This window comes from Anthonomus grandis, chromosome 16 (genome assembly GCF_022605725.1).
Source record: "Anthonomus grandis grandis chromosome 16, icAntGran1.3, whole genome shotgun sequence".
In the NCBI taxonomy this organism is placed as follows: Eukaryota; Metazoa; Arthropoda; class Insecta; order Coleoptera; family Curculionidae; genus Anthonomus; species Anthonomus grandis.
The window spans coordinates 2099166-2126329 of NC_065561.1; the positions used below are offsets into that span (position 1 = coordinate 2099166).

Here is a 27164-nt window from a genome sequence, read left to right on the forward strand (position 1 = left end):
GTATAAGATAAGAGTGTATGTACGCTATCGATTTCAAAGCGACTGTTTCCAGTAGCTTATTCAACGAACAAACCACCGACCTCCCAAAACAATCAAACTCATTGTCCTCTTTTGTATTAGGCTTTACATATAATTTTTGAACAATTTCCTGTAGCCCTTGTAAAGTCTACTTAGTGCCACTTGGCAATTTAGTAGGTTTAAAGTTAATATTTGAAGCACTGGATTTTTGGCTGCAAACGGAAGACCATCTGATGGACGAGTATTTTCAAAAAGCAGTTTCTTCCACTTCCAAAATGGAACAATAGTAGAAGGTTTATGGAGAGAAGAAGTACAAAGTGGCTCACTCAGAGATTTAAGATCAACTGCAGATAGTCAGTCGTAACCATTCGAGAAATGCTGCGCAGCTCAGAAATAAATAATCTGATTGGTTTATGGGTGATGGGTCTGTCCCTTGGTAAATGGAAATGATAAATAATTAATAATTTAATATTTTGGCTCCTGTTAAAACCGTGAAAATAAAAAGATCCTGGTTAACCGACAATATAGTATTAATGATAAAGTTAAAAAAAATGCATACAGTAGCTGCAAAAAATCTGAAAATGCCTCTCATTGCGATTATTATAAACAGTTGCGCAATTTAACGAATATAGGGTTAACAATTAACAACGAAGAGAAGAAACTAATGGAAATTAATACCTTTTTTTTGTAATTTTCTTTTTTATATATTAACATTTTTATAAAAACAATAAAAAAACTGTTTTGTTTCCGAATTATTTGCTTTTAAAACAATCACTGTAAATGAAGTAAAGGAACACTTATTGGCCATTGAGTCTCTTGCAGTGGTACCAGATTTAATTAATATCCAGATGATAAAAATGTGGTCTCCGAAAGTTTTGCCTTTTATTTGTCATATAATTAATTCATGCATTCTTGAAAATATCTTTCCCACTGCTTGAACAATTGCCAAAGTAAAACCGTTACAAAAAAAAGGAAAGTTGCAGTTGCAGTTGATTATAATGATTTACGCCCAGTCAGTATATTATCATGTTTATCAAAAATTTTAAAGAGGGTAATGAATAAATAAATTAGACAACATATAAACAAATTTAATCTTCTGCCAGAACATCAGTCAGGTTTCAGGACTGGGTATAGCTGCGCAGCATCTTTAGTAAATATAACCGATGATTTATGTAGGGAAACTGATAAAGCCAATACCACCGAACTAATCCTTTTAGACTACTTAAAGGCGTTTGACACTATTAATTATGAGATACTGCTGTCCATTTGACATTTTGTTGGATTTTCAGAGGAAGCAATAGCTTTTACAGAAAGTTTTTTAAATGAGAGGAGCCAATATGTTAAAACGTCTGTGGGGCAGTCGGAGCAAGGTGCAATTAAAAACGGGGTACCACAAGACTCAATTTTGGGACCGCTTTGGTTTTCTATTTATACGTGTAATATTGCTTTATGCATTGATCATGAAAAAGTTCATCAATATGCCGATGATAAGCAAATGTTATACTTTTTTAAACCAAAAGAATGGGAACTTGCTGAAAAATGTATCGAAGAGGACCTAAAAAATCTTGTTAAATATTCAGAAAAACACAATTTGCAAATTAACCCAAATAAATCTGTGTTATTATTTTTTAGAAAGAACAAAAATCATGTAAAAAATCAGATGCAAATAATTATGCAGAGGAATCAGTTAACCAGTTCAAACTGAGCACGTAATTTAGGTCTTCTGATGGATACTGATCTTCGTTTTGGAGAGCATGTTAATTTGAATATTAAGAAAGCGTATGGTTCCCTAAGGTTGCTCTACTCACATCGGCACTTGCTCCTCGTGCAGCAGAAAATGCAACTCACATGCAATTATTATCACCAAAACACTGCTTTACCTTTTAAATAAAATTAGATATAGGACAGATGTGCCAGATGAACATAAATGTAAGGTTTAGAAATTTAATAACTCCACCAGAACATACCACCGCAATATTTAAAAGGAGTTTTTCTTATAACGTCTTTTGCTTATACAATAGACTCTCGCCTCATCTTAAAAGCCTTACTGTTAACCGGTTTAAAAAACATCTAAAGATGCAGCTTTTTTTTTGTTGTTTGTTTTAATTTTGTTCTTATTATTTGTATCTTTGAACCAGTAAAATAAAAAATGTAATTAATTACTTAAAAGGCACTACTTTTCAACTATTACAATTTGTTAGTGTATACTATTGATATACATGTAATTATGTTCTATTGTTGTCGTTTTTTTGTGGTTGGTTTTTTTAAATGTCTCTAGTTTTGAATTATTTATTCTTCCTTACACATCTTACATGGATGTATTAATACCTATTTCAAGTATTCATAGGATGTAGAATATATTCAGGTACTGAACCCGAACTTTTATAAATTGTCTTCCAGTTTCTTTCTTTTTATGTTATTCTAATTTAACTAATTTATTATTGTAACTCTTAATATTAAATTAATGCAAATAAATTTTATTATTATTATAATCAATAAAATGTAATAAATAAAATAATTTGAACTCGCAAAGTTTCCGATTTCGTTCTGATTCGTTTCTCGACAATCTTAACTTTTATAAGAAATACTATCTATATACATCCTATAAGCACGTAAGAAGTATACAAACTTTCTTGGACAAATCGATGTACACACGTGCAAATTTAATTTACTGGCGCACGAATTTTTACTGGTGCAATTAAAACTCACATGTGAATTCACCATTATGTACAGGCACTAACATGTTATTTCGCCGGTCAGGTCAGGTGATCAATATCGATAAATAACATTATCAATAACGTGATCAATAACAATCTCCTCATTGGTTGGTTTGATTTTGGAGATGAAGTGGATGTGGAAACAGTTTCTGTTCAGTTCGGTTGAAATGGCGGAACAAAGCGCAGTAAGTATTAATTTTTGATTTTATTTGCGAAAAACGCATTTTGACATTTTTTGCTTAAATCTTCAAAACTAGCGAAGTTCTTTGCTGTTAAAAGCATTTTGGGACACCTGGTGTATATTAAGCAAGAATGTTTTAATGTCCGCTTAGTTCTGATTTTAAGTAAAAGGGGATACAAATGCAGATATTTTTGTGTTACCACAACAATAATGAGTAATAGTTTAGGATCAATGAGAAGAACTGTTCAAATTATTTATTTTTTGATGCTTATCTTCGTTGCTACCTATTAGAGTTAAAGCAGCGCGGTTTTTACGCTACTTTTTCATAAAATATAATTAATAGTGACAGAGATGATGGCAGGAAAATTTGACACTCTGTACAATATTTTGACTAGGCTGGCATTATTATTTTAATTTTTATTAAATTTGTCACATTTTTTTTATAGATTGTCAATGAGCCTGAGGGTATTGCAGTTGATGGTGAGTAATTCAAATTAAATCAGTGTTTTTTGTTATTTTAAAAATTTAAGCAATATCGCATAATAGGTTTAACATTTTTTGATATCTTTTCTTTCTTGGTTATTATAGACCCTCCATCGGGGACCGCCACCCCTGAAGCGACCGCCGCCCCTTCGGCGACCGTCGCCACCACTACCGCCGCCACCACTGCCGCCCCTTCAGTGGCCACCCCTGATAGTAAGTAATTTAATCCGATTTTTTTAATTGTGATTTTATCAATATAAGCAAAATTGTCATTTGGTTTACCCATTTTACCCAGAAAAAGAAAGTGGTAACAGGTCAACTAATATTTATATAATTTTTTAATCTTTATAGAAATTATTTTTAACAATTTTTTGTTTTATATTTTATAGATATTGAAGATAACCATGTCTATTTAGGCTGAAATTTAATTTTATAGTCAGACATAATGATAACTTTTAAGGAAGAAATGCTAGAGCCATAACTTTTAAAAAAGTTTCGCATATAGATTAATATGATATGACAGTCATAATAAATTCATTTTGTCATATTCTTGAATTTGCCAGAAATTACTCTAGCTTTTGAATGTTACATGACATATATATGTTTTTTCAGAAGTACATTCTTCATATTTTAAAAGTCAATAATTAATTTTTTTTTTGTATACAACAGGGTTTAAATAGTAGATAGAGTATACCAATATCCTTTAAAAAAAGTCCTTTTCAAATGTCATTATAACATATAGGTCAAATGTATTTAACATTGTATAGAATTTTTTATGACAAAATTAGTATAATAATTATGTTAACTTACACAATATACTTGTTATGATTACAAGCTTAAATATGTATAAGTATGATATGTCTTGTGATTGTGAAGAAAACAACATTACAAACTCTTTCAGGTCTTGATAACCAAATTATTACAAACTTTAAGGGGTAATTTAAAGGTTTGCCTATGTACAGGTAATGGATATAATACTTTTCAGTTATGGCGATATCTATGTTTCAATAATTTTTCTTGTTTCAAGACATGTATTTTTTTATGATAATTTTTTAAAAAAAAAGTACGTTTAAAACCCTTCAAAATTACAACCATATATCATTCATCAAGTTCTTAACAATAATCTAAGCAATATAAATTACATCTAGAATAATGTAACTGACAGTTTATAGAGATTCCACAAGACCATTTTTTCCAAAACCCTATACTTTGGAAAATCCAGACATACACAACATTTATGGCATATTTATATTAGTTCGAAACCACAAATGTAACAATAAAAAAAAATTTATTCTGTAAAAATTGAAAAACAGAGAATTCATATTTTATAAACATGTTTAACTTTTTAAATTGTCAACTTGTCTAAATAAGAGACTTTATAATCGAACTATAATGATAATTTTCAAGAAAGATGTTTTATGAATTTCTAATTTGAAAAAGTAAAACTTGCAATTATGACTATGATTTGATTAACTTATTTTATTGGTTTTATCATTTCTTTAATTTTTTTTCCAAAATTACATCAATTTTTGAATTTTAAATGGGATTTTTAATTTTTTTGAAATGATATCTTAAGTTATGAAAAAGAAGTGTGCCGGATAATTAATTACCTTAATATAATAACTAAAAAGGATAATGCTTACATTTGGTACTTTTTTTTTTTCAGTACTTAGAATGTTGGAAGCCCTGCAAGGGCAGGTCAACGCCTTAGTGGTAAGCAGCCCTTTTTATTTTAATTCTTATTTTAATATTTAATTTCTTTTTAAATATCACATTTTTAATTGAACGTCACTAGTTTTGTTATAAATAATTAAAAAAAAAAATCTTTCAGAACCGGCCGACAGCAAGCAATGGTAAGTTTTATATATTTTAAACTAAAACGGTTTTAATTTATAGAGTGAAATAAAATAATGAAAAGATCTTATATATTTTTCACTATATCCTGTTATCTGAGTTTTGAAAACATAAGGTGTCCAATTTTAATTAAAGTATATTGATTATAGTGGCCAAATACCATATGGATTGTAATTTAAATTACTTAATTTTACATAAACTTAAATTACAAAATTATAATATAAAATAGCAAAGTGTTAAGTTTTAATAATTAATAGTCTAATATGTGATTTCTGAAGCGCCTTCTTTAATAATATTTACAATTAAAAAAAAACTAAGTTGAGCTTATCACTCACTATTTGTTATATGATCGTAGAATTCTTGGACACCCTGTATAAATTATTAAAATAGAAATGAAAATTTAATGAAATATTTTCTATTTTTAGACAGGAGACCTGCAGGGCACCTCATTGCCAGGGGGGCGGATCATGGCCGCGGTGGTCGCCGTGGACGAGGTGGACACCGCGGTCGTGGACGAGGTGGACACCGCGGCCGTGGACGAGGTGGCGGGTCCAATAATTTTTTTTATTTTTAATAAATAATTAAAAAGATTGATACAAGTTTTATTTATAAAATTCACCTCTATTTGTTACATATAAATTACATAAACTAATGTTAACATTTGGATATCAATCACAATTAAAGATTTTTTTGTTTAATATAAAAGATTACTACAATACGTTTTAAAATACATTCGAGTTCACCAAAACAGTAGCTAATATTTAACGTGCGACAAATAAAACAATTAATGTTTCCTATACATTTTTACCTAAATATATCTAAGTTGTATACAATATTTCCAAATATATTTGAGGTACTGAAAATTCAGAGGCTTTGGAGTAAAAAGCTTACACTGTCATTATAATTTCGATATAATGAAAATATATGATAACAAAATTATAATTTTAACATAGAATGCACTGAATTTAGTTTCTTGATTATGTATTCATAAAAAATTCCATGTTATCAACTTTTAATTTTCATTGAAGTTGGATCTTATTGCCACATAAACATAAGTTATTTATTTTTACTAATTTTTTTTTGTATGCATTATCTGAAGAGAAAACATGGAACACTTTTAAGTAATCCCTAAATGAAGGTATCGTTCAAATCATTTATAAATGTGATTTTTTTTATTAAATGTATCATTTGCATAAGTTGCCAAGAGAAAAACTATAAAAATTAAAGAAACCCTATTTTCACCGATTTTTTAGTATCCGATAAAAATATTTGTTTGTTAAGGAACATTTATTGTCGGATATAAAGAAAGCCTTTCTATAATTAAAATAATTGAATTTGTCCCTAAGTAAAATCCACATTTTAATTGTCCCAATACAATTATAATTCCTTCTCTCTTGTAACGCGAATATAGAAGTAACTTCTCTTCAATCATTTCCCGTTGTTGAGGTTTGGCCCATTTGCAGCGAAATTATAATTCCTAAAAATTAATGTGAATTTACCAAAAAATATTACTTGAAATAAATGCGTATCAAAGAAAAGTTTATTAATTTTTTAATTTAAAAAAAATTAGTATGAATCTGATTGGTAAAAATAGAATGCCACAATTATCATATAATATGGGCAATCATTCTTATATAATATATTATAGTCCTGAAAGCTAACACTGTCATTCTTGGGGTGTTCTATAGAAGTGGGTTCTTGTTCTGCAGGGCGGTGCAGAAGCCTTGATTACATAAGATATTACGATATGTTACTTTCAGATATTTTATAACAGTAAGTAAGGTAATTTTGATAAATTTTAATTACAAAATGATCTCACCGTTTACACCCCATTAAAATTTAATTTCTAAACATGTATTTACTCCTTTCGGAAGGTTCATGACTTCTTTTTACCATAATCACATTTATGTACTTGTATTAATAAGACTATTGAAAGCATTTTCTTCGAATTAAAATAGTTAATAATATAAAAAAAGTTATATAATCATTATAGCTAACTTACTAAAACGTTAATGTAGCTAACACAATATTGAAATTATTTGTATTTCTCGTAGACTTTGCTTAGAAGCATTAGTTGGGACTGGAGAGCCTCTGGTTTAAGATGCATGGTTGTTCTCCAATTTGAAGGGCCTGTAATAAGAATATTTCTGTGTTAATTTGAATAATTTCCTCTAAAGTAATGTATGTATATACAAAAGTGTAACGAGATAAATTTTCTCTCTATATTTGTGATAATACTAAGAAAAAGTCTCAAAAAACGTACTTTTTTTTAATTATATTTTTGACATGGAAACATAAATGATTTGTATTTTGGTATATTAAGAAGGTAATTAAAATACCAATTTTATATGTAACACGAAAACCTCTTTGTAATGAAAATTAAAAGTATTAGTTTAGCAGAGCGCTTTCGCCATCCAGTCATCACCAATGCTAACTGAAAATAGGGATGATGATCTTCGATTAGAAATTAAAAATTATGAATAAGATTTAAAAAGTTATTTGAGAAGACCAACAAACTTTCTGGAGAAAAAGAGTTTTATAGAATAATTACTTCACAATAACATATGGAAAATCACAACCGTTTAAAGACATACAATGATTAAAAATTAAAAACCGGGCGAGACTTTCCACTCAAGTACAATAAAGAAAGTCATGGTAGAGTCTCATCACGAAAAACCGACTAACTTTGCAAAGAAAAAGTTAATTGATATTAGAAATTTATAGCTCAATAACCGAGAAACTATTAAGTGAAAAGTTTAAATGTATGTTATGTTAAACAAATTTGTGAATAGGGAAAAAGGTCTATGCGCTTCTAATAGTGCATCAGTTGATGAAGCTGCGAAACGAAAATGTAACTTAAGTGTTCTATAAAAAATAATATTAAGACAATTTATTAAAAATTATTACAACAAACTTACCAAATATTGTGCAACAAAAAAGAAATATCTGCTTTGCTGAAATCTTTGAACGTATCTATTCCTCAGTAAGGGATGTCATTTCTGTGTCTTGCATTTTAATGACCTGTAAAGAAATGTTTTTAATATACAAGATTTTCTTTAAAATAATATAAACAAATAAATAAAAGAAAAAATTTTGGATCATAAAATTCATTTAAAGAAATGTCAAGTAAATATAATTACTCACCAATAATTAAATCTCGAGCAATCCAAAACTCCAGGAAGATGTAATTTTTCCCTCAATCTGTAGTCTTCTGGTCAAAGTTTGGTGTATGGACTTGTCATTGTCAAGCCCTTTGAACGTGTTTCCTTTAAATTGAAATCTGGTTACTATCACCTGGTTGGCCGCGATTAAAATGGTGCCTATAAGAAAATATGATTAAAAAAAACATATTGGCATCTGATGAGCAACATATTGTTTCGTCCTCATTATGGACTCATCAGTATTGCATATCCAAAAAATAATTAATTTTTCGGAAGCAATAGACAATTGTTGCTGCGGGGTCAGCGAGCCAACATTTGCCAAAACATATTTTTATGTGTGAAAATAAAAATATGTTTTATGGTCCAATTATATTATCTTTTTATAGATACATATTAGAATATATTATTATTATTACAAGTATTTATTTACCAAAAAGAGAATCATTAAATATCCTCATTAATATACATATCAATATGTTGTTCCTTTTCTAAAACCTGCCATAATATTACAAAGCTGGTCATGCTGGAAAAAAGTGCTTCTAAATAAATATGCACATAATTGATTTAATAGTTTGACACAATAAAATTGGCATGATTCAGTAAATTTCGTACTGTTTGCGCTTTTAGTACTTTCTTAAGCTTTTTTTAGCTATTTTAGTACTTATGTATCAGCGTTTATGTAGTACTCTAATTCTCTAAATGCCAATTATTGTAATCGTTTTGTTATTTGTTGACCATTATATGTATAATATTATTGTGGTTTTTTTAGTGGTTACTTAAAAGGATTAAAGCATGTAACAGTAAAACATATGTTACAATTTTTTTTATCAGGTATGTTCCTTTTCTTTTCCTTGCACCTTAGTTATTACAATTTATATCTTTGATAATATAAAATTAAACATATTGCAAAGATGTAATTATTGATATTCAATAAACATTTTTTTTAAAGCCAAGTAAAAAACTTTTAGTTCCGTATAGAACTAGTAATGCTAAACAAAAATCTTTAATAAGGTTAACCAACCCAACGAAAAAATATTAGTATTTGTACCTGATTGGATTAATATTTTAGCACAATATTACTTGGGCATTTCTTAGCTGCTTGTAATGTTTTTGGGCTTTTTGGTACTTTAGCATTTTTAGCTGATTTAGTACTTTTATTTAAGCCTTTTATTTATATAAGTTGCTATTAATGTCAAGTAGTACTGTAGCTAAAGCTATAAGACAATTACAGTTAATTATCAAGTTAAAAATAGTTAGCCATGTACTTGAATACTATTACCATTTTAGGTATTTAAATAGGATTAAAAAAATGTTTAATTATAAGAAGCAAGACTAATTTAACTTTATACATTTATGACACAATAATATTTAAAATTATAATAATATTGACCAACTAATAAAAAAAGTTGCCTTGAAGATACCTGATTGGATTAATGATTTAGCACAACACAACTTTAATTTTTTTTAGCTACTTGTAGTTTTATTGGGCTTTTTGGTACTTTAGCATTTTTAGCTGTTTTAGTACTTTTATTTAAGCTTTTTTATTTACTTAAGTTGCTATTCATATCAAGTGGTGCTGTAGCTAAAACTATAAGACAATCATAGTTTATTATAGAAACAAATTATAATGATTTTAAAAATATTTGGTCACAATATGAATTATAAATAATACTATCATAAATAATCTGTTATTTTTGTTGTTGGAAAATAAGTAAAGAACTCTTAACAAATAGAAACATTTGGAGATATTAATGCAATTTAAATCATATTACAAAAACCAAAATGGTATATTATTTGTTGCAATATAATAAATGTTTTATTAGACTTTACTTGAAATTCTAAGTTACTGAAGTTTAAAATTGCAAAACATATTTTTTTACAGGTATGTTTCTTAAATTGTTTTTCTTTGCCCCTTAGATAATATAATTTGTATCCTTGATCATATAATAATAAATATATTGCAAAATTGTGAATATTTGCATACAACAAATTTGTTTCAAAGCTAAGTGAACAACTTTTAGTACCGTATAGAACTAATAACGCTAAACAAAAATCTTTATTAACGTTCACCAATCCAACGAAAAAACATTGGTATTTGTACCTGATTAGATTAATATTTTAGCACAACATTACTTCGACATTTCTTAGCTACTTGTAGTGTTTTTGGGCTTTTTGGTACTTTAGCAATTTTAGCTGTTTTAGTACTTTTATTTAAGCCTTTTATTTACTTAAGTTGCTATTAATGTCAAGTAACACTGTAGCTAAATCTATAAGACAATCATAGTTAATTATCAAGTTAAAAATACTTAGCCATGTACTTGAATACTATTACCATTTTAGGTATTTAAATAGGATTAAAAAAATGTTTGATTATAAGAAGCAAGACTAATACCTTATACATTTATGAGACAATATTTAAAATTATAATAATATTGACCAACTAATAAAAAAAAGTTGCATTAAAGATACCTGATTGGATTAATGATTTAGCACAACACAACTTTAATTTTTTTAGCTACTTGTAGTTTTATTGGGCTTTTTGGTACTTTAGCTTTTTTAGCTGTTTTAGTACTTTTATTTAAGCCTTTTTATTTACTTAAGTCGCCATTAATGTCAAGTGGTGCTGTAGCTAAAGCTATAAGACAATCATAGTGTATTATAGAAACAAATAATGATTTTAAAAATATTTGTTGGTCACAATATTAATTATCAATAATATTATCATTAATAACCTGTTATTTTTGTTCTTGGAAAATAAGTAAAACAATCTTAACAAATAGAAACATTTGAACATATTAATGCAATTTCAATCATATTACAAATACCAAAATGGTTTATTATTTCTTGCAACATAATAAATGTCTTGTATCAAGACTTTACTTGAAATTACTGAAGTTTAAAAAATAAAAACTGTTAAGAGAGTATAACTTCAAATTGAGATATCAATATTTTGCAATATATAAATATTAACTATATAATCAAAAAATATATGGACCAAAGAATTTATTTAATTTTTTATTTTTCTATACATTCTAGGTAATAAATAAATTTAATATTTATTTTGTTCGTTTTCTCATATTATTTAGAAGTTTTACCAATAGCTTTCTTATTTTCTGCACATATAGTTATTTTTATTTAAACGTCTTTTATTTTAAAATAAGGCAATTTATTTCTAGAATATCTATCTGAAATTCCATATCTATAATATGTTTTATATTTTTTACTTTAAACAATAAATCAGTGATAATAAATTGATAAATACAGTATAGAAAAAATTCTATTCAAAGTATCTATTATTTTATCATGAACATTGTCTATTAAAAATTATGAAATGCTTGCATATAATTTTGTTTAATTCTTTTAATGTAAAAGAAGCAAAAAATGAAAATATGTAAATTAAAAAAATATAAGCGTTTGTTAATTATCTTAGTTTGTAATTAATTCTAATATCATCAAATAGACATCTTTTAATGTGTCATCAAAATTAGATACTTTACCTATATTATTATCATCACAGTTCCACCATTGATTATTAATGTTGACCACAGATGTATAATGGCCAGAAGTAATCTCTTGACCATGATGCTTGATAACACACTTCACCTTAAATCTGAAATTATCTAAAACTACATTTTGATTATTAAAATTTGAGAAGGTGGTATTTATTTTAACTGAACGACCATTTCTAATTTGAGACCTTTGAAGTTGTAAAACTAAATATTTAGAAACAAAGGTAAGTTTGGAAAATGTTGTTAAGTTATTACTACAATTTTGACATATTAATTCACTTTGTCTAGGAATAAACATCAATTCAAAATTTATATTATTTCCACAGTTTTCCGGAAAATATGCTATATATATACTGACCATATCGTTGATTCCATATTCATTAATGTTGCAGTTTTCACAATGTTTTACATCCAGATGGGCTCGAGCATTAATGTGGATTTGAACATCGTCTACGTCCAATTTTCTCAATAATTTTCTACAGAATTCTTCAGCGTCTTGTTGCTCTTGCCGTAGGAATATGCCTCCTAGTAATTGTCTCACTGCCATTGCAGAATTTGTTCTCTTTAGCATAATGTCATGAATCCTAGAGTTAATGTTGGTGTTTCGCTTTGAAATTGAATCACGAATTTCTGGTAAACATAAAAGTGACTGTAAAACACTATTAGCATAACACGAAACATTATCTCTATTCATCAATGAAGGTGGTGTGCTATAAACATGAGGGATACTCTCATCATCAGAACTTAAAATAATGTCATCATCATTATTAATACTTTCTTCATCTTCCTGTAAGGATGCTTGGGTTGCTAAATATTGATTATTATTATTAGTATTCTTAACATTAAAGTGTAATTTTTGAGATACTTTTTTAGACTCATTAACAGTTTTTGGTAATGTTGGAATAAAATCTTTATCATAAATACTAACCACTATGGCTTTATGATGACTATAAACGGTATTATATATAAAATGTTGTAAATTTTTAAAGTTACTGAAAAGCCAATCAATTTGAGTATTAGATTTTGTAGTAGATTCATCTACACTAAGTTTAGATGTTAAACCTTTGAAATTCAAAGTCATTTTAAGGCCATTTTGTGTCTCATTTATTATGTCTTGATTAAAATCACCAATAATTAATATCCGTCCTTGCTGACCAAAAATAATGTCACTTAAACAACGTTGGGCTTGTAAAATCGTTAATTTTGGAGGATTGTATACTACCATAACAAAAATATCATTTAAAAGAAATGTTACAGCTTGAAAAACTATTCCAGAGAAATTTTTAGTGTACTTATTTATTGAACTTATTTTTGCAGTTAAATCTTTTTTCTTATAACAAATTATGCCAAAAGGTTTGCTTACATTTTCATTACTGAATAAATTTGCAAAACATTCAAAACCATTTATTTCTATATTAGTAGTATTGTTTTTGTGTAACCAAGTCTCAACAAAAAATAACAAATGTGCATCTTTAAAGATCGGATTGTTTTTTATAAATTTGAGATTTTTTGATAAGCTTTGTACATTTTGATAAGCAATGACGTTTTTAACATGAACATCTTTGACAAATTGGTTCTCATACCTGGATATTAGGAGCTTATTAGTCTGCAAATTTTTGAGTTCCTTGAAAGCAACATCTTTGTCGGTTGGTGGTCTTGGAGCCTTGAATTGTCCAATGATGTACAATCCACTTAGTTTGGTAACTCGGCTGCAGGCAACATACACACTGCTTCTGGACATTTGCTTTCTTATGTGAACAACCACTTGTTCATAGGTAGCACCTTGACTCTTATGGATGGTGATTCCCTCACTGATGAGAAGTGGAAACTGTAGCCTTTCGACGTGGACGTTACTCCCTTTTTGGATTTTGATCGCTCTTGCAGTTTTTAGTATTGGTGTCCAAGTGGTCGGTATGTTGTGGGCTTCCATGTGGGCTTTATGTTTGTTTCGACAATCTATACCAGTCTTTGTATCGAAAAATTCTATCCATACTCTATTTGGAATCTGATTGTGATCATATTCAATTTTTCGAAGGGCACCTGTTGCACCATTGACTAAACCGTCCTTGGTATCTATGTTGAGAGAGATCATATATTTTGCATTTAATTGTAGAGTTACAGTCAACATTAAGCCAAAACTCTCAGATTTTTTTAAACCTTTCGCATATTCCAAAAATAATGTTTTTAGTTTTTCAGAGCAACTACCTTTAACTACATCTTTGGCTTCACTCACCGACCGCTCTGTGTTATACGTAGACAATTTTTCGTTATTGTATGCATCCACATCACTATTGTAGCTGAATAAATGGATGGTGTCTTCTGGGATTTGGAAGTCAGTAGGAACCTCTCTCGACTTAATTAACTTCACATCGTCGTCAGTCATCGCACCACATGCCATATTATTTAAGGCGATGGCAAATGATTTATCGTTACTTTGTCTCATAATCTCGGTTAATTCAAAGTACTTAAAAAGGTCCCATAAATAAGTGCCACAGATTTCCTTGTAGGGATTCCTCTTTGATGGCAAAAATAAAAAGGAATCTCCTACTGGTGGTAGTTGACGACTGTCGCCACACATGACAATGGGAATGTTTCCAAATGCTTCATCAGATTTGAAGATTTGCTGCAATCTGCTGTTTACATGTCCAAACATTTTGGCACCAACCATGGAATACTCGTCAATTATGATTAGTTTAAGTTCACATAAGGCAGAATAGATTGTGTTGACTGTTTCATGGCTTAAGGGAATCAAGTCATCATCGTATTGATTAACTGGTAAGGACAGAGCAGAATGTAGAGTTATTCCGCCAATGTTAAATGCTGCTTTGCCTGTTGGTGCAGCAAGTAAAACTTTGATACTTTCAGGTTTATTTCCAGGAATTGAATTGTAATGTCTTAATAATGTTTGAGTTATGGCTGTTATTAGGTGACTTTTTCCTGTACCAGCTGGTCCACTAAGTACGCAATAAAATGATTGTTTTTCAAGTAACTGGTCTTGTACAATATTTAGGAACTCATATTGTTTCTGGTTTAATTTGCTTATAAGTTCCACATACTCTGAGTCTGGAATTTGATGAGGAGTAGGAAAGGCCATATGTTTAACAGGTGCTTCATTTTGGTTTCCATCAATGCCATCAAATGGATTATAATCAGGATTATCTATGGCATATGCCATGTACTCATTGTCGATATTGCCCTCAAAGCCATTATTAATGAGGTTATCTGTTCTATCTTGGGCACATTGCAATGCCTCATCTAATATTTTCTCATCTAAAACATTAAATTTCCGTCTATTTTCGACTATTTCAGCATATCGGTCAACATATTTCATTTGCTGATCAACATGTTCAACTTCATCTACTTCATTTCTCCATGGAACATATAACATGATCTGTTCTCTGTAATAGTTTATAGGGTCTTGTTGTAGTCCATAACGTCGATAGGATATGATTTTAGGATGACTTCTTTTATTTAAGATTCCACTTCCATCTTTCAATGGAAATATGGTTGCTTTTTTTGATTGTTCTTCCTTCTTGGAGAATTGATAATAGGCGGCCAATTCTGCCAAGCAAATATTTTCAAGTTTGTCTGGTCTCTGTTCATAATGTTCAATCAAGCCATCACAATAGATATTGGTGTCCTCAGCAGACATTTCTTTTAGTTCTGCTAAGGATTTTAATAGCTTTGTTCTTTCCTTTATTGGGTTAGTAGGAATGTAAATATATCCACTGGACGTTTCATGCAGGGGAATCTGAAGCACACAATAGGCCGCTTCTTGAGCACTCACTTCACTAGCATTTAAAAAAACTGACGCCATTGCCTTTAATTTACCTTTGATGTCGAGGTTGCCTTTTTTAACCGCTTCCATTGTTCTCATGAGTAAATCTGACACACCTCTTTGGGATTTATTTATATAGTTGACTATATAGCTACAACAACCGTAAGGTTCATAGACTAGCTGGATATCCATATTACTTCTCATCATAGTAAATATTTCTTCATTGAAGTTGTTGATGAAACAATCTTTAGGTCTTCTCTTTAGGAACATTGTTGTCTTAAATATGTTGTGTTGAATTATTGTTAGATATTCTTCTTTTGACATACAGAGATCTGCTAAAAATCCTTCGAAGGACAAATCAGGTTTATTTTGTAATTTTGTTTTTATTAACAACAATTTTTCGGACATGGTTTTTCTTAGCTCCTTATTGGTATCTATTTTCTTGTCCAGTTTAATAGGCATCAATATGGTGGTTTCATCCATAGGAAGATAGGGGATACCATATCTGCAGACCTGAAATAAAATAAAATATTTATTATTCTGAAGATATTGTATTCTTAAAGATATCTTTTTACTTAGGTGTATGACAAGCCAGCCAAGTATTTTAATAATTTAATTAATTAGAGTGTAATATATATAAAATATAATAATTAGCCTTACTTTATTTTGAAATAACTGGAATCTTTGAATATCAGCCTTTTTACATGAGATTAATAATGACAAACAGTAATTCAAATGTGTATATATACTAGTATTATAGAATATAAAAGAAGAGAATCAATAAAAAAAAACAAAGATTTACTGCTATTATTCTTAAAATAACTATTTTTTTTTTACACTTTTTTATTAACATTTATCAAAATCTTATTAATCCATTAAGATATCTTTACTAACCTCATATCCCTTTATATCTTTCTTGCAAGACTTTGAATGATGATGAGTGTTGAATTGGATTATTTCATTGACACTCTCTAGATCTCCCTGGCAAGTGATGAACTTGTCGGCAAACTTGCAGCATTCTTTGAAACTTTCAGCGGTTTCATCAAATTTGGGGGCATCTGCTAACCATAGTAATCCATGGATATGGGGTGAGCCACGATGTTGAAATTCTACTCGATAGTAAAAATGCACTATTGGGTGTTGTTTAAATGGTCCACTATCACTCTTCATGTGTTTAAATAGCAACTTAAATCTATGGTCAAAATATCGAGCACACGTTATAGGGTCGGTCCTGATTAAACGGGTCTTATCCAAATAAGAGAGGGTATTAGCTTCTTCAAGTGAAATTTCTTTACCATCAACAACCTTGGCTAATATTACAATTAATTCAGGCCATGCTGTTTCAGCTGCAGAAATGGTTATGAATAATGTTGGAATTCCAAACTGTCGAATCATACACATTAGTTTTGTTTTCTCTTGTTTCCAGTATGCCGGAGAACCTTTTATTTTATTAAGAAAATGATAGCCATCATCATTTTTTACAAGTTGCTCGATGAAATCGGGTTGTATGACTTGTCCAGCTGTATATTTTCCACTTTCATTTTTCTTCTTCCTAAGGCATGTATACACAGCTTTTGTTAATAAAATTATTTGGCTCTTTTTAAATGTGTATAGAAGATAATCTGTCCTTGCAAATCTCCTGTCTTTGTGTTGAAGTTGTATTTTAATTTCATCTGAGTAGCTGTATTTAATAAAGAATTGTTTCATTTTTCCACAATATAGACTTGGAAAGGAGAGTTCATCACTGTACTTGTCCTGCATTAAATGGATTGGAGTTTTTCCTTCCCCAGGGGCGAAACAGATGTTTTCTAGATTATTCTTGTCTAATAAAGTTTCTTGGCCACCAGGATTCAATGGTTCTTCATCCTCATCTTCTAGAAATTCATCCAACTGATAGATATTGGCCTCTTTTTTACTACACCTTACAGCAATATTTGATTTTTCGACTTCCATTGTTTCACAATTATTTAGTTTATCCACCGCAATATTATTTATATGTTTTGTTGTACTACACTTGAATGATTCAAGATCAATCTGCCTAATTAATGCATCTATTAATATATCATCATCGTCATTATGATTTTGTTGTGAGCTAATGTAGTTTTCTATGTCTTTCTGCCAATTGTCAGACACTTGAATACCTTCTTGGACATACAGGGGTTGTTGACATAAATATTTAGCTGCTTTAATTACAACTGCAGGTCTAATGGTTTCAAGCAAATAAGCATTTTTGAAATTAAGTTTTTTCTTTAGCTGAACTTGAATTGTCTGTGTGTCATCTAAATTTCTTGGAAGGATTCTAGTAGTGGTATCTACATTAACTGGTACATTAACAATTTGACCAGTTATATAGCACTGTCTTGCATAGCCAACTTCCCTAATTTGCATAAATGGTATTCTGGCTGAGACCATTCTTTCTTCTAAGGTTGTTAAATCTTTTAATTCTTCTGGAACAGGATAAACCACATTGTAATTTCCAGACCAATATAGAGGGTAATGTCCTTTATAAATATTTTTTAAACAGGAAACACAAAATTGATCACCATCATTATATATTTTATTTACAAATTCATTCCCATACTTTAATTCCAAATTGTGACGATTTGATTTTTTGCATGATAAAGGGAACCACAGTCGCAAGCAGCAACTACATACTACAGTTGGCCCCTCTCTTATAGCTAACTCGAATTTTGTTGGTAGTCTCGTTATTACAACACTGCTTAAAGCATTTATATTTAGTTGTCTCTGGTCTAACTGCATTCGAGTTTGTTTATCTTCATTAACATTGGAAATTTCACTTATGACTGTTGGCTTCTTCTTTTTCGTCAATGGGCCAGCTTCTGACACTTGTTTTCTTTTAAAGATCCCATTGGTGTTTTTTCTGCCTGTTTCTACTGCCACAATAGTTTTCTTTTTACCAGTTTCATTGATGACACTAGTTTTTTCAGGTTCTACTGTCTTCTGTTCAACTCCTGTTCCTGTCATTTGCTTTTTCTTAAGACGCTTAGCTCTTGCAGTTTTGGCAGACTGTTTTTTTACACGCATCTGAAACAAAAGAAAAGAATATTAGCCTGTGCTTTTTAAGAAGCTAAATAAAAGTAAACCCAAAAACAAACACTAAATATTAATTAAATAAATTAAATAAATAATAAAAATTAAATTATAGAAAACTACAAAGGTGCATTCAGGTGCATACTTCAATCAGCTATCCCTAATTAATATTATGTGACTATTTGGTTGCAAAACAGTTACATATGTTGGCTCTGCAGAGGTTTTTTCTCTGATTTCTCTATGCAACAAATTTTTTATCTTATCAATGTGATCTCTTACTCCTAATGGAAAAACATAAGAAAGTAGATGCCATTTATACTGACTTTTCTAAAGCATTCAATCAGGTTGATGATGAAGTTTTGTTTGAGAAGTTGTTGTTTGTAGGTTTATATTCAATTGGTTAATTGCTTTAAAAGTTAATTTGAGGGGCGTATTCAGAGACTGACGATAGGCAGCTGCCTCTCTAACCTAAATATAGCTACCATACATCTCCTTTGCTTTTCAATGTTTTTGTCAATGACATTTTGACTTGATTCAAAAACAACAAATGTTAGAGTTGGTCTAAATATCAATAAATGTTATTATATCAGCTTCACTGGCAAATTGAAATGAATTGATACCAACTATAAATTAAATAAAAAAGAAAGAAAATGTGTTTCAAGTTTAACCAAATAACTACTAGTATTGTAAATTCTAGGATTAGGAAGCTTTTAGCACAAGTTTGTAAACTTAGTAAATAAAGTATATTTTGACTTTGACTTTGTTCTACATTATGTAAGACAAAATCATGTGTACAAGCATCCTAAAAAATAAAAAATTACAAATTCATAGAAGAACCAATACATATTTTTAAACCATAAAATGAAAAAAACAACAAAGAGGCTTAAAAATAAGTTAAGCTGCTGCCAAAAACAGCTGTTAAAAGAAGTAAATTAAACAAAATATAAAAATGATGTTAGAAAAGGTCAAAAAATATCAATAAAAAATTATATATAATAAAAGTGATTTTAACTTGCTTTTAAACTTTTTAATATCTATTTTTTTGTCTACTAGGTAGAGGAACGATTGTAATTTTTTGAACTAAGTTATATGAGCGAGTTTCTGGTAAGGGATGATATAGGGATTAGTAGGGGAAAATCATTTACCTGACAAGTCATATGACCAGTGTTAGAGGAAGGTTTATGAATAAGAGTACCTAGTTCCAAGACAAAAAGAGAAAATAGAATTAAAATTTTTTGAGGTATGAAAAGAAGTTTTGAAGAATCTCTTAACCCAGCAGAACATAATACACAACACAACACAAACATACATGCACAATAAAGATATCTAATAATTTTTTTTAATCACAAAAATAATGTTCACTAACCCCTCGCTTAAGCCACAAAAAGATATGTCATAATGAAGATGAGACTAAATAAAAGAAAACTAGACCAAATTTGCAACTAGTCTTCCCAGCTCATGTCTTGCGATTTTTGAATCGAAGGCGATCATCAATCGTAATACCAAGGAACTTGCAGTTTTCTTTGTTTTGCAAGAGGGACTCTTCACTAAACATGATGCCCTGGACGTTATGCTTAAAGTAATATTTTTAGTATATGTAAATAATTAGGCTTATTATTTATATTATAATTAGGCTATATTATTATATTATTAACACCAAAAATAAGACTTGTCCTAACACTGAACCTTGAGGTACTTCAGACTCAAGGGATCTAAAATCAGACAAACACACAGATAGTATAATTCACCGAGTATGATTTGGTAGATAGGATTTCAGCCATTGCAATGTCACACCCCTCAAACCATATTTATTGAGCTAAGATAACAGTATTCCAAAAATCACAAAACACTGCCACCAACGACTCTCCAGAATTCAAGGATGCATAGACACTCTCCAAAAAGCTAAAAAAAACAGCATCATGAGTCTCTTTATCAGTTTGAAATCCTAATTAATTCGCAGATAAATTAGTGAAATAAACTATTATTTCGTAAAACATTCTCACAAAATTCTGCTTTCTGCAGGTTTTCAACTATCTTGGAGAGGGTACATAAAATAGATATTGGACGGAAATTACAAGGCTCAGTCAAATCCATTATGAAGAGGGACAACCACTGTTTTTTTTAAACATGAAGGAAAGATGCCATTATACCAGGAACTGTTTATGGCAGAAACTAAGGCATTCAATGCTGATTCAAGCAAATGTAATAACTTTGATAATATTCCATTAGCTCCAGATGATTTATGATTTTTTAAGCTTTTAAAAGGACTGACTTTTGCTAAATATAATATTAGAGATCAATATTACTACTTACATCTTTGAGCAAAAAATGAGATATATTACAATAAAAATCATTTAAAATATTTGGTCTCATCTCTGGTCTAGATTTTTTTTTTATGAGAATTCCTAAAATCATTAATAATTCACCAATACTCTCTCTGCTTATTTGATCACACATTTAAACGGTCAATATAATAATTAGCCTTTTTGTAATTGTCTTTCTGTATAGACCATGGTATTTCTGATAACAAAAAGGAATATATTTATTAGTTGTATATTTGCACAATTTAGTCATAAAACAGAGACTTTTAGAGAAAAAATTCTAAGGTCTGCTATAACCTATGGTTTTATATTTCTCATTTTAAACCTTTTTTGGAGAAAACAATGATTTATCTTGTCACATAGCACATCAAAAAATAAGGTAAATGCATCAGAAGCTATTTCAATTGCATTACAATTTATCAAGGCTGTAGCAGAAAAAAAAAATTGAAATTCGCTCTGCTGAAAATTCCCACATAATGAAAAACAATCCAATCTTACATGGAATCTTAGCAAGAATTACTTCATGGCCAGAAATACTAGAAAAGAGTACTGCACATCATTTAAATTTGTACACAAATAATTAATAGTAGTTGCAGATGGGGATGGTATATGTGTGTGAGAAAAAACATGCAATTTTAAGTCGTAAGACTCCAATATATTTAAAAGAGAAGTACGATTTGGCAAGGTTATGTCAGTGAAGTTAATATTAAAGTCACTATTAAGATAATAGAGAGTCAAGTTTGCCCAGAAATATACCAATATCTCCAGTGGGTGGTCTGTAAACACAAGAAACATACAAATTAATATGTGTACAAAAACCAAGAGAGAATTCAGAAACTTTCCCCAACAGAAAATTCTCAAACTTATCAAATTTACAGAAAAGAGTTTGTTTAACTAAAATAGCAGTTCCACCATGTATAAAGTGTTGACGATAAAAAATTGATATAAGAACATAATTAAATATTAAAAAACATTTATTGGGCTTCAGCCAGTGCTCAGTTAATAATACAATATCAGGAAAATCACATGAATCAAGTAATAGATGAAACTCATCCATCTTATTTTTTAGAGACTGTATGTTTAAAACAAAACTGCTAAATGGTTATTTCATATAATATTAATTTAGGTAACAGTGGACTCTGTAACCAACTTCAACTTCAAACTCATTTATTTTAGGAAAAAATATATACAAATTCCACCCACAAAAAAAAGTTTAGGTCGATTTTGGAGAATTGCGGTCAATAAATTGAGATATTTGCTGTTCCTTCAATGCACAAATGTTAAAATAGCAAGTATGTTTTTCAAACTTCCTACACCTTTATGGACTCTATCATCTTCCTGTTCAGCTTAGTAAAATCATTAACATCTTTTTGTAACAAATTAATTTACATCTTATAGGCTGCAGACTCATTTTCTAATGTTTTTATTGTCACAATCCAGTTTTTGTTTAAGGTATTTCACTCATTAATTTGTGTATCAAAGTTAAGTTTTTCCTTTTTCCATACTTCCAATAGCATTACTAACTCACTTTCTTAAATATTTATTGCATATATCATAAACATACATATGTGTACATACAACAGGTGTTATTTGCAGGGTGTGTTCTTCCATAACACCAGATTACAACAAACAAAACAAAATAATTTATAACACATCTATTATATTATATATCAAGTATCAAAAACATAGCATACAATAAATAGGAAAGATTGAGAAAAATAAACAATTTAAAACTGACTCTGCAGGTTACCATAAACCTAAAGTTATGGCAAGTTACCTTATACCTATAAACATATTTGAGTCTACATAAAAATATATTAATTAAATTAAAAATATTACATTATAAGCATTTTACAATATTCAGTTCTAAATACAAATCCACTAGAGCTAGTTAATAATACAAAAAATTCAGAATTAAAAAAGCTTGCTGCTCTTTATGTAAAACAGTTTTACTGTAACTCAAAATTAAGAGAACTATTAAAAATGAAGCCTTGCCTGCTTAACATCAGAAAAAACAACATTGTTAATATGTAGACTGACACTATTAAATATGTCCCTTTTATAAAAGACCTTGGTGTCACTTGGTGATGAGAGGTTGGCATTTGTGGAGCATATTAACAATGTGGGTGTGAGAGCTACCTAGTCGCTGGGTCAAAACCCAGAATAACAAATAAATTATTAGAAATTGTAATCCTCTCTCAGATGAGGCAACCAGACCCATTTATTGTTCCCTGGTCAGATCAGTCTTCGAATACTGTTATGTGGTATGGTCCCCATATCACCAAATTTTGATTGAAACACTCTTAAAAGGGTTCAACATACATTTTTGAGTCATTGTGCTTATGGGTCTCATATCTCCATCAACCATGGCAACAGTTTTACTGACAGTCATCTGGCTCTGATGCCACTTCATATGGAGGTCTATGGTAAATGGTTCATCTTGAAACTTGTACATGATTAGATAACATTTAATGTTCCATATCATGGGCTTAGACATCATGTCACTTTCAGTGTTTTTTTTTCATAAAATATTGTATGGAATTCATAGCCCTATTGACCATTATATAAGTATTTAAATAAGCATCCTCATATTGACATTTATAATTTCACTGAAAATCAGGTGAAAAGATCTCAAGAAAGTTTCAAACAATGTTTTTAGTTTAGGAATATAAAAATGTTATATAACAGCAATTGATGCCTTTAAGGATTAAAGATCTGAATATAATAATGTTTTCTTTCTTAATTGTTGTCTTAGGAATATCATGTAAAAGTTGAATTTGTGAAGTGTAAGAATAACAGTACAGTAAATTTCACTATTATTAAAGAGTTGAATATTATTTTATTACAACAATGGGTTGTTCTAATAAAATAATATTCAATAGGGGTTTTACAATGGCAATGTATACTTTTATTTTTCCATATGCAGTTTCTGATTATTGCTGTGGTTATCTTCATTAATTTACATACCAATCTTTTTATGTAAGTCAAAATAATGTGGAAAACATAGCTTTGGAAGGTATTTTTGAATATAGCAAATAATCAATGTTAAGTTAACTGAATCTACATAGGTATATAACCATTGTTATGTCTATAAGGTTCTAACAGCAAATACAGTTGGATATTGTAACTGTAATTATGACTAAAAACAAATTTATTGACTACAGGCTATAATAATGTACTTACTTTTGCAATATGGCAGAATTGAAATAATAAATAAAACAAAACAAAAAGTCTTTTTTGAGTTTATAAATGTCTCACTACTATATTGTTCACCACAACTATAAGTCACTACTATACTGTTCACCACTAATATAAGTCACTACTATACTGTTCAAATCACTAATCACTAACACTAAATCGAAAATACTCTTAAGATCCTGTAAATGTACGTATTTGCCGGAAAGTTTGGAAAATTGCAAAAAAATGGCTGCAAATAACCAAACCACCAACTCGAACGGTACAACAATAACATAATTTGACACAAAGAGAACTAAAGTCAGGGTTGCCACAATTATTTTTATAAAAGAACTAGATTCCAGAATAAAAAGTCTCAGAATGTACTAGATTTGACAAATAAGCTAAAAAATAGTTTAAACGGGTGAGGGGAAAGGGGGGGGGGTGTAAGTAAAATAAAATATAAAAACAATGAACAGCTTTGCTAGTGGTATTTTTTCAACAAAATTAAAGAATAAACAATTTGCCTCAAGTACTCACACATTAAATGTGTGCATCCCTGCAGCTGTTTCATTTTTACTATACTGTATTGTGGGTTGCAGTGATTTTATTAACATATAATATGTTGTATACCGAATGCGTCTTCCGAAGTCCGAGAAGTCCGTCTCTTTTGTTCCGATTGGAAATAAAGGATAGACTTATGGCACATCTCTTTTTCCCCATTTGTTGTCTTATCGATCGATGAGTTCCACACAGTATATTCGTATTATATATGTATGTGTGTAATATTGTAAAAATAAGAATATAATTTTAAAAAACGTACTACATTTTGATCAGTACGTACTAGACCACTAGATTGAAAAGTACTAGATCTAGTACAAATGTACTAGGTGTGGTAACACTGACTAAAGACATGAATCAACACTGACTTAATAGAGTGAGAGAGAGGTCCGAGAAAGAGTAGAAATCATGAAATTGAAGTGAAAAAAACCACAGAATAGCCGCAAATAGAAAGATGAAAGGTGCGTGTTATTCACGTGTTCGGCGTTTTGCTAAGTTTTAAGCGCCATCTAGTGGATGACCGGAGCCGGGGCAATTTGAGGTTATTCTGACCGAAAAACAGTGTTGCCAGTTATGAAATTGAAATTAAAATTTGCCACCAAAGCACGAATAGCAAAGGATATTTGATTAAAATTGAGATAAACCCATGTTGGTATTGTAATTATCAAAAAAGAAATAGAAATAGTATATTATTTAATTTTTTTAATTAAATGCGCCATATCTGGCAACGCTGGGAATCAAGCCACAAACCGCTGCATTGACAATTGAAAGTCCCAATTGAAATTGATGATCCCCGCCGCAATTGCAGCACTAGGCCGGCGTTGCTCTGTCTTTAGTGCACTCGGTGTATAGGTGCACCCCTTTACAGTTATGGCAACGCGGCTTTGCACTGCAATTACTCATTGCATGATCGTATTCCTGGCATCTGTGGCATTGTCCGATTTGCCTTATATTTTCAATAGTGAAGGTTTTTAAACGCTCAACACGAACTTTAATATTTAATAGCGTGTCAACTTTATAAATATCTTCTTGATCTTTTGGAACCAAGAACCTGATAAGGTCCGTTGGCCTCTTTCTAAACCATGCCATTTCCTGTGGGTCGAACCCCGTCAGGTTTAGTCACAGTCTCTCTTTTTGAAATTTTAATATTATTGATTTTATTTTCCATAATCATTTTATATTTTAATGCCCAGTTGGATGTGTCCCTAATAACTTTTTGGGGACTTTTGAGGTACTGGGATTTGCGCTTCTCTCCTTCCCCACCAGGGAGACACTATTTAACGGCATGAACAGTGGATTTTTCTCATTAGTTACACTGTTTTTGTTGTTACTATTTTTAAGATGTTTTCCATTGCTCTCAGCCTCTTAGCTGCAATAATTAAAAAAAAGCCCTAACCTGACAATTTCCTGTAAAAAAAACCCAAGAAAAAAAATTTTTTTTTTTTTGGTCGAAAATCGAGATTTTCCAAAATTGATAAAATGACACAAAATAAAAAGAAAACATTAGGACCCGTAAGAATCTATGTATTGAGATAGGACAAAAGGGTTTTTAGACAGATTTTTTTGATTTTTCAGTTTTATTTTTGTGAGCCAATTAAATTAAAGTATCAAAAGAAATGAGAAGAGGTGAATAAGAAATATTAGAGAATTAAAGCTATAGAAACCGAGATATTAGTAAAAATGTGGAAAAAAAAAGAAATTTTCTTTTTCCATGGTACTATTTTTTTTTTCCAAAATGATTATTGGCAAATTTTAAGGTAAGCCCTAAAGAAGCAATTTCCAGTAAAAAGATTTAATAAAAACATTTTTTTTTGGTCGAAAATCCCACGAGAAATTTCGAAAAAATGATTTTTATTTTTTTCTAAATTAACTGTAAGTCTGAGAACTTTTTGCTTCCAACAAAAGTTCTTAGGAATATTTCGAGGTATCCGTATGTCAAAATGAATCGGTTCTAGCTATCATAGAATCGGAGAAAATTGAAAAAAACTATAAAACATAAATATCAAATTATCATGAGCCCTATGGCAAAATTTCAATTTTTTATTTTTCTATCCTGTACTACTTCAGAGTGCCTTTAAGAAAGATTATTACCGATTTGACTCTAAAACAAACGGAAAACCTATTTCTTTGCATTTTTCGATTTTCGAACAAAATCCGGGTTAAAATGAGCATTTTTCCAAAATATGCTCCGAATTCAAAATTTCCTTTTTCTGGTTAAAGACCATTCAAAAACTAGTAAAAAAGCTTTATGACAAATTTTTCCACGATTCATACGAGTGCCACAATATAAATAGAAAGATTAGGTCCCATAAGAATTCATGTTTGGGGATAAGAAAACCGGGTTTTTTCGTGGATT

General features: G+C 29.7%; 3 protein-coding genes across 5 annotated transcripts; 1 reads left to right on the forward strand and 2 right to left on the reverse strand.

The window, feature by feature from the left end:
- Positions 1–2537: 2537 nt before the first annotated feature.
- Positions 2538–6002, forward strand: LOC126745459 (30S ribosomal protein S5-like). The gene is made up of 6 exons (XM_050453317.1): positions 2538–2920; positions 3363–3396; positions 3505–3612; positions 5066–5112; positions 5231–5252; positions 5679–6002. Exons 1-6 carry the CDS (start codon positions 2861–2863, stop codon positions 5825–5827), a joined length of 420 nt encoding a protein of 139 aa, XP_050309274.1. The 5' UTR covers positions 2538–2860; the 3' UTR covers positions 5828–6002.
- Positions 6003–6337: 335 nt separating this feature from the next.
- On the reverse strand, positions 6338–15393 carry LOC126745458 (uncharacterized). Of its 3 annotated transcripts, XM_050453316.1 has the most exons (6): positions 13507–15393; positions 11912–12730; positions 8398–8573; positions 8172–8274; positions 7256–7383; positions 6338–6730 (listed from the first exon to the last, which is right to left on the reverse strand). In XM_050453316.1, the coding sequence occupies exons 1-2, from the start codon at positions 15309–15311 to the stop codon at positions 12703–12705; spliced, it is 1833 nt and encodes a 610-aa protein (XP_050309273.1). In that variant the 5' UTR covers positions 15312–15393; the 3' UTR covers positions 6338–6730; positions 7256–7383; positions 8172–8274; positions 8398–8573; positions 11912–12702. The 3 variants fall into 3 exon arrangements, with proteins under 3 accessions (XP_050309273.1, XP_050309271.1, XP_050309272.1); XM_050453314.1 differs by having other exon boundaries at positions 11912–15393; XM_050453315.1 differs by lacking the exons at positions 6338–6730; positions 7256–7383 and having other exon boundaries at positions 7837–8274; positions 11912–15393.
- On the reverse strand, positions 15376–18345 carry LOC126745941 (uncharacterized). The gene is made up of 3 exons (XM_050454005.1): positions 16596–18345; positions 15435–16214; positions 15376–15387 (listed from the first exon to the last, which is right to left on the reverse strand). Exons 1-3 carry the CDS (start codon positions 18111–18113, stop codon positions 15376–15378), a joined length of 2310 nt encoding a protein of 769 aa, XP_050309962.1. The 5' UTR covers positions 18114–18345.
- Positions 18346–27164: the final 8819 nt, after the last annotated feature.

Coding starts and splice junctions, on each gene's coding strand:
- LOC126745458 (XM_050453314.1), bottom strand. CDS start 15,311: ATGTTATATGTTCCATGGAGAAATGAAGTAGATGAAGTTGAACATGTT. Junction 8,574..11,911: donor CTGTGATGATAATAATATAG/GTAAAGTATCTA, acceptor ATTTTCTTATAG/GCACCATTTTAATCGCGGCC.
- LOC126745941 (XM_050454005.1), bottom strand. CDS start 18,113: ATGGTCTCAGCCAGAATACCATTTATGCAAATTAGGGAAGTTGGCTAT. Junction 16,215..16,595: donor AAGATATAAAGGGATATGAG/GTTAGTAAAGAT, acceptor ATTTTATTTCAG/GTCTGCAGATATGGTATCCC.
- LOC126745459 (XM_050453317.1), top strand. CDS start 2,861: ATGAAGTGGATGTGGAAACAGTTTCTGTTCAGTTCGGTTGAAATGGCG. Junction 3,613..5,065: donor TTCAGTGGCCACCCCTGATA/GTAAGTAATTTA, acceptor TTTTTTTTTCAG/TACTTAGAATGTTGGAAGCC. Junction 5,113..5,230: donor GGCAGGTCAACGCCTTAGTG/GTAAGCAGCCCT, acceptor AAAATCTTTCAG/AACCGGCCGACAGCAAGCAA.